This window comes from Belonocnema kinseyi, chromosome 10 (genome assembly GCF_010883055.1).
Source record: "Belonocnema kinseyi isolate 2016_QV_RU_SX_M_011 chromosome 10, B_treatae_v1, whole genome shotgun sequence".
Classification (NCBI taxonomy): Eukaryota; Metazoa; Arthropoda; class Insecta; order Hymenoptera; family Cynipidae; genus Belonocnema; species Belonocnema kinseyi.
Genome location: NC_046666.1, coordinates 10,424,638 through 10,432,606, shown reverse-complemented (window position 1 = coordinate 10,432,606; position 7,969 = coordinate 10,424,638). Strand labels below are relative to the sequence as shown.

General features: G+C 21.6%; 1 protein-coding gene across 1 annotated transcript in view; it reads left to right on the top strand.

Annotated features, from left to right (window-relative positions):
* The window catches only part of LOC117181575 (acyl-protein thioesterase 2), a 22,778-nt gene that overhangs the window by 1,434 nt on the left and 13,375 nt on the right, over positions 1-7,969 (top strand). Inside the window, exon 4 of the mRNA XM_033374407.1 lies at positions 6,623-6,869. Within this exon, the coding sequence (XP_033230298.1) occupies positions 6,623-6,869 (247 nt within the window). The remainder of the gene's footprint in view (positions 1-6,622; positions 6,870-7,969) is intronic.

Sequence of the window (7,969 nt, the reverse complement as noted above, 5' to 3'; positions counted from 1 at the left end):
AAGGAATTTTTTGTAAATAACTGAATGCTTAATGAAAAATTTTAATTTTCAACCAAGAATATTACTTTTCTACAAAAAGTTAAGAAGTTTCTATAAAATCTAGAAAGTTTTGAACAAATATTGGATTTTTATCTAAAAAAATATAATTTTTTAACCAAAAGTAATATAAGTAGATTTTACCATTATAGAAATTAATTTTAAAAAATCAATAAATTTTTAACCAAAAATGGAAAGTTAAATTTTGACTTTAATAAATTAATTTTGAAAAAGAAAGAATTTTCAAACAAGAAGATTAATTTTCTACCAAAAATGACGAATTTTCAACAAAATTCTGATATTATAAATACTGCATCAAAACAGATAAATTTGTTTCCAAATAGTTCAATCTTAACGAAAAAAGGTCGATTTTAAACCAAAAGGATTAATTTTCTACCAAAACAGAAAAATTAAAAAAATTGAATTGTTAAGTACAAAAGCTCAATATTCAACAAAAATAGTAGAATCGAAATTTCTTTTAAAGAAATTGTTTTTTGAAACACTGAAAAGGAATTTTTTGTAAATAACTGAATGCTTAATGAAAAATTTTAATTTTCAACCAAGAATATTACTTTTCTACAAAAAGTTAAGAAGTTTCTATAAAATCTACAAAGTTTTGAACAAATATTGGATTTTTATCTAAAAAAATATAATTTTTTAACCAAAAGTAATATAAGTAGATTTTACCATTATAGAAATTAATTTGAAAAAGTCAATAAATTTTTAACCAAAAATGGAAAGTTAAATTTTGACTTTAATAAATTAATTTTGAAAAAGAAAGAATTTTCAAACATGAAGATTAATTTTCTACTAAAAAAGACGAATTTTTAACAAACTCCATAAATTTTTAAACAATTAGTTAGATTTTTGACTAAAAAAGATTACATTTTAATTTTAAAAATTACTTATTTACCAAAAATATCATAGTTGAATTTTCTGTTAAAAGAATTAATTTTCAACAAAAAAAACAGTGTTATAAAAATTATTTCAAAGGAGATCGAATCCATTTAACATTAGAGAGGTTTATTTATGATGAAATATTGTACAAATTGATTTATAATCAAATATTTCATTTTTCAGTGAAAAAAAGAAAAAGAATTTTATTTAGATATGAATTTTTACCTAATTGCATTATCTTTAAAAAAATTTATATATTTTTTATAAATCATCAAACAGATAAATTATTAAACCAACAATACGAATTTTCAAAAACAAACAAAAAACAGTTGTATTTTCCAGCAAGATTTCAAATGAATGTTCTCTCAAAAAGGATACCTTTTTAACAAAATTTTTGAATTTCCAACGGAATAAAGAAATTTTAAATAAAATTATAATCGATAATAATTTATCAGGAAGGGAATTATATTGTTTTTAGATTAAATTTTAAGAGAACTATTTTTACGTCATAAAAAAAAAATTCTATGTTCAAAAGATTATTTTTTAACCAATAACATTAATTTTTGACAAAAAAGACGAATTTTCAACCAATTACTTGATTTTTAAACTATAAGGGAACAATTAAAATTTACGAAATTTAAATTAGACCAAAATTTGGGTAGAAACTTGATCTTCTTACTGAACATGAACACAATGAAAATCTATCCCTTTTAGTTGAAAATTCAAGTATTTTTTGGAAAACTTGCCTTTTTGAGTTGAAAACTCAACAATTTTGTAGATATTTTTCTTTTTTCTTTGTTCGTTCTAGAGCTTTGCGCTCTATAATATATGCATATATACATCTACAACTGTAATTTGGTAGTTGTGAATTCTCTTTTGTCAAAGCTCCTTTGTTGAGGACTCAATTATTTTGTTTAAATTTTTTTTTTATTTGCATGCGACTACTTGGTTAAATGTTGAACTAATTGAGTAAAAATGGATATTTTTTGTGTTCAAGATTCATAATTTTAGTTGAAAATTCTTTCTTTCTTTGGTTGAAAATTAATTTTTTTGTTGAACATTTCTCTGATTGTTTTAAGGTTTAAAGGTTTATCTCTGATTACAATTTTTCTTGAAATGCATTTTTTAAATTCAATTCAGCTTTTGTTGTTTTAAAATAAACATATTTTATAGTTTTTGGTTGAAAATTTATCTACTTATTTAAAAGTTGAACTATTTTGTTAAAACTTAAGTTTTTGGATGAAAAAGTAACTATTTGATTACAAATTCGTTAATTTTTTTGAACTGAAAATTAAACTTTTTCATTTTCAATGTAAACGGTTTTGTTAAAAATTTGACTTTTTAAGGAAAGATTTGCATTTACAACAGAATAGTTTAACTTTTAACCAAGTAGTTAAATTTTCAACCTACAAATATAAATTTTAAACTGAATGGCCAAAATTTCAAATAAAAAAGATTAATCTTTAACCAAAAAGAGTTTGCAAAAAAAAAGGGTTCTCAATGAAAAATTTTATTAAATAAAAAAAAATAATATTTTTTTTAGAAACTACATAAATTTTCAACCAAATAGTTGATATTTTAAAGTAAAAATAATTCAGTTTTCAACTAAAACTCGAATAGTTCATTTTTCAGTTTAAAAAATTAATTTTAAATCAAAAGAAAATGAATTTTCTACTAGATTGTTGAATTTTCAAGCCGCCGATGAGGCGAATTCTCTACAAAATAATTGCATTTTCGACTTGGAGGTACGAATTTTCAATAAAAAGGGTAATAGTTGATGCTTGAATCAAATAATATTTTATATTCAAATAAAAAACAGTTGACGATATTAAAAAAAGATTAATTTTCGACAACATACTTGAATCCTCAACTAAAACAAATTAATTTTTAACTGTGCAAATTGAAATTAATGGAACTTTGTAGCAAAAAGGCGAATTTTTAACAAAATACAAACATTTTTAACCAAATAGATAAATTTTCTACGAAAAAGAGGAATTTCCAAACAGTTGCATTAATTTACAACTGAATATTTTGAACAATTATTATTTTAATTTCTTTCGTTTTTAATTTTTTTTTAACTAATTAGTTGTTTTTTCAAATTAAAAAAGGTCCATTTATTAGCATAAATTGCGTAGTTAAATTTTTGTTAAGAATTAATTTTCGATAACAAAAAAATAATTTTTTACAAAACAGTTTAATTTTGCGCCAAATAGTGAAATTTTATACCAAATTGTGGAATTTTCAAGCCAAAAAGAGACGAATTTTCTATACAATAGTTAAATTTTCAACCGGAGAATATGAATATTCAAGAAAATAGTTTCCAACAAAATACTTGAATCTTCGTGCTCGAAAATTGATTTTTTTTTTTTTGTTGAAAATTTGTTTTTTGTTATCGGAAATTATTCTTATTAAGTGAAAGTTTAACTATTCTATTTTGTATTGTAAATTAATAATTTTTAATTAAAATTTCACTTGGTTGAAAGTGAAACTAATTTTTTTTAAATTAATTTTTTGGTAAAATATGGATAATTTTATTTGAAATTAAATTAATTTTATTTAAAAATTTATTTCATTGTATCATAATTAAAGTTCTTAAAGAGAAAATAGAACTATTCCATTTTTGATTGAAAATTGAACTTTTTTTTAGTTGAAAATTTAACTACGTGGTTAAAAATTAAGTTTTCTTTTATTAAAAATTCATGTATTTGGTCATAAGTTAGTTTTTTTTGATACAAAATTGTTAAAAATTCATTTTTTCGTTTTAAAATTTAACTATTTTTGAAAATTCGTTTTTTTCAACAATTTTTTTTAAATTGAAAATATAAAAATAACTGTATTTTTAAATAGAAAATTTTCTGATTTATCAATAATATATTTTTAATACTGAGTTTCAGGTCTTCCTTTATATAATTTTTTTATATAAATTTAATAAATAAATTTATTAATATATTATTACTATTGATTTTTTTAGTAAATTGAAACTAAATATTTAAAAGAAAACAATTTTGAAACTGAATTTTTTTACATAGAAAGCTTTGAATTTTTAGATTTCGAACTCTTATTATTTAAAGAAAAAATGTATTAATTTTAAGAGATATTTAGAAGTTTCAAAAAGACTCAAAATTAATAAAAAACTTGACATTATTTCAAGTAATATAAACGAAATGTGTTAACATTTTTTTTCAGAACTTCTAAATATATTTTTAAATTAATCGAAATTTTTCTACAATCTTTTAAAATCCTGCAAATTAAAAAAATCCTTAGAATCTTCCATGTTATTGTTTGATAATTTTTTTAATCTTTTAAAATCTTCTTAAACTTTCTGTTACAATAATTTTTTAAAGTGAAAAATCATTTTCAATTTTCTTAAGAATTTTAAGAAAATTTTTTATTCTCTTGAAGTCTTTCACAATTCTTAAAAAAATTCTAAATTTTTTTTTGAAATCTGCAAAATCTACATTTTATTTTAAATTCAGTTGTAAGTATTTGAAATTATTTCAAGTTCTAAATTTAATTCGAATCTTTTTAAAACTTCTAAATATCTCTTAAAATTACTCTAAAATTTTTACAATTAATAAGTGTTCTATTATTATTTATAAATTCTTTTTTTTTTGTAATTTGCAGGATTTTCTAAAAATTATAGAAAAAATTCAATTCACTTTGAAATATATTTAGAACTTTCGTAAAAATTCAAAAATTATTTTTAATTTGGAAAAATTTTAAACCACTTATAGATTTCTCAAGATTTTTAAATAAAATGTTTAAACTTTTACAGGATGCGTAGACTATTTAAAATAAAACTAATTTAAGAACTATTAAGTTAAATTTTTTATTTTATAATTATTATTTTTGTGCATTCGAATACACAATTTTTGAATTGAAAACTTTTAAACTTCAATTTTTAAATTTTGGAATTCAAGTGTTCCATTTTGAATGCTTTAATTTATTGTTTATTGTTTATTACTTTATATGGAAAAATGTTTAGAATATAGTTTGATTTTTAAAATTTTATTGGCCGTGAAAAATGTATGCAAACCGGGAAAACCCGGGAATTTTTTTCTTCGATTAAAACGGCCATCCTGGATAAAAATTAGTGAATTTTTAAAATTATGTTTTGCGGCCGCACTGATATAATATTTTTGTCAGTAATTTGTCTTGAATTTATTTTTTTTTTCAGTTACCTTCTTGTGACGATTATAATTTTATTTAAAATTTCTTTATTCCGTTGGAAATTCAAAAATTTTGTTAAAAAGGTATCCTTTTTGAGAGAAAATTCAATTTAAATCTTGCTGGAAAATACAACTATTTTTTGTTTGTTTTTGAAAATTCGTATTGTTGGTTTAATAATTTATCTGTTTGATGATTTATAAAAAATATATAAATTTTTTTAAAGATAATGCAATTAGGTAAAAATTCATATCTAAATAAAATTCTTTTTCTTTTTTTCACTAAAAAATGAAATATTTGATTATAAATCAATTTGTACAATATTTCATCATTTTTTTGTTTAAAAAGTTCATTAGTTTTGTACAAAGTTTATCTCTGGTTGAAAATTCTACTATTTTGTAGAAAGATACTTTTTACTGAAAATTGATCATTTTTAGTTGAATCTTCAATTATTGGTTTAAAAAATGCTTGTATTTGTTTTAAAAATTCTTTTTTATTGGTAGAAAATTCATCTTTTTGGTTTTAAAATTTGTCTCTTTCATACATTTTTTCAGAAATTCTAAATATATTGTAAAATTAATCGAAACTTTCCTACAATTTTTTAAAATCCTGCCAATGAAAAAAATAATCTTTAAAATCTTCCATAATTTTTCCAAGTGAAAAATCATTTTCAATTTTCCTGAGAATCTCAAGAAAAGTTTTTATTCTTTTGAAGTCTTTCACAATTATTAAAAAAAAATTTATATTTTTTGTTTGAAATCTGCAAAAATCTACATTTTATTTTAAATTTGGCTGTAAGTATTTGAAATTATTTCAAGTTCTAAATTTAACTTCTAATTTAAGAACTGTTAAGTTAAAAAAATTATTTTTCAATTTTCAATGTTTCTAGCTTAAAATTACTTAAAATAATTTTATTTTTTATTAATTTATATGGAAAAATGTTTAGAATATATTTTGATTTTTTTTAAATTTCATTGGCCGTGAGAAATGTTTGCGAATCGGAAAAAACCCTGGTTATGTTCTTAAGTTGAAAATAGTTGATAAAGTTTCAATTGCGCCTTCGAATTTTTTTAATGCCAGACTTTCGAATTGAAACAGTCACAATCTGAAAATTTTTAAACTTTGAACGAATTTAGAATCGTTTTATCAAACAAATTATCGTTCAGCTTTCAATATTTAAAGTACAGATCCACCTGAAAAATTATTTATTTATTTATATTTAAAGTTCATAAAATAATATTCTTTCTCATCACAAAATTTCCGAATCAAAAGTTTTTAATTTTTAATTGTGTAATTTTTCAAGACTGCACTTTAAAATTCTTTAAATTAAAAAGATTTTTGAATTACGCATTGTGAACTGAATGATATCATAATTGAAAACGATATCAATTCAAATAATAATGATTTAAAAACTGTTGAAATCGAACTCGGATAAATTTTTCTTTTGAAAATTTGTAAAATTCCTGGTCCAGAAATAAATTCCCGGCCATTTTCCGGTTTGAGTTATTAACTTTTACCTCAGGTTTGACCTGAAATCCCTGGACGCAACTGGTCCAGAAGATGAAGAAGGTATCCGCAAAGCTGCGGAATTGGTTCATTCGATGATTGCGGAAGAAGTGGCAAAAGGAATACCAACCAAAAGAATTGTTCTCGGCGGATTTAGCCAGGGCGGTGCCCTGGCACTGTATAGTGCTCTTACATTTCCTGAACCTTTAGCTGGTGTGATAGCCTTATCTGCTTGGCTTCCGTTGCATCAGAAATTCCCTGCGGTAAGATATTTAAAAAAAAATCTTGTGTCCTGTGATATTAATTTTTTTCCCCGATTTTTTTCGGCCTTCAATTGAAATTTTCTTCAAAGTACGCCAGACAAATTTCTGTTGTTAAGTTCCAATTGAGCAATGGAAATTTATTACAAAAACGCAAAAAAAATATTTTTATAGTGCATCATGTGTTGGAATTTCAGAATCGACGGTGGCGCCACACCACAGCGACGCATGCGCATAACTTTCAAGTTTACAATGCTCGTATTGTAATTTCAAAGAGTTACTTTTCAAATATTGTGACTTTTTTCTTTCTTTTAAAATAGCGATTTTATTAAAATTCGAAAAGTATTTTTAAAATATTTTATTTAAATAATTATGTGCGTTTTTAATTTCGTCTCGGTTAATAAAAATTGTAAAAAAAAAAAACTAGTAAAATGATAAAATATTTTTCTAAAGGTTTCAAAATAGATCAAAAGATTTTGAAAGATTTAAAATATTTTACAGATTATTAAAAAAAGCTACACCAGATGTCTAGGATTTCAAAATATTTTACACAGATTAAAAATAGTTTAATAATTTCAAATATATAAAAAATTTCAAAAAGATTTCAAAGATTTTAAAACATTTCGGACATTTGAAACAATTTCAAAAGGTTTCAAAATGTTTTAGAAGGTTTGAACAGATTTCACTAAAAAATTTGAATAATTCAATGTTTTTAATGAACAAAAAAGATTTTAAAAACAAGGATTTAATAAAAATTTCACAAACATTTCAAAAGATTTGGCAAAGATTTGAAAAATTTGAAAAAGGCGTGTACACCAGATTTCAAAAATTTCACACAGATTACAAATATTTTAATAATTTAAAATCGATACAAAAAATTTTCAAAAATTTCATAAAGATTTCCGAAAGTTCACAAAAATTTTAGAACTTTTTGAAGATTTGAAATTATTTCAAAAGGTTTCAAAACATTTTAAAAGATTTCAACAGATTTCACTAAAAGTTAAAAAAAAATTAATGTTTTTAATGAATAAAAAAGATTTTAAAAACAAAGATTTAATAAAAATTTCACAAACATTTCAAAAGATTTGGCAAAGATTTGAAAA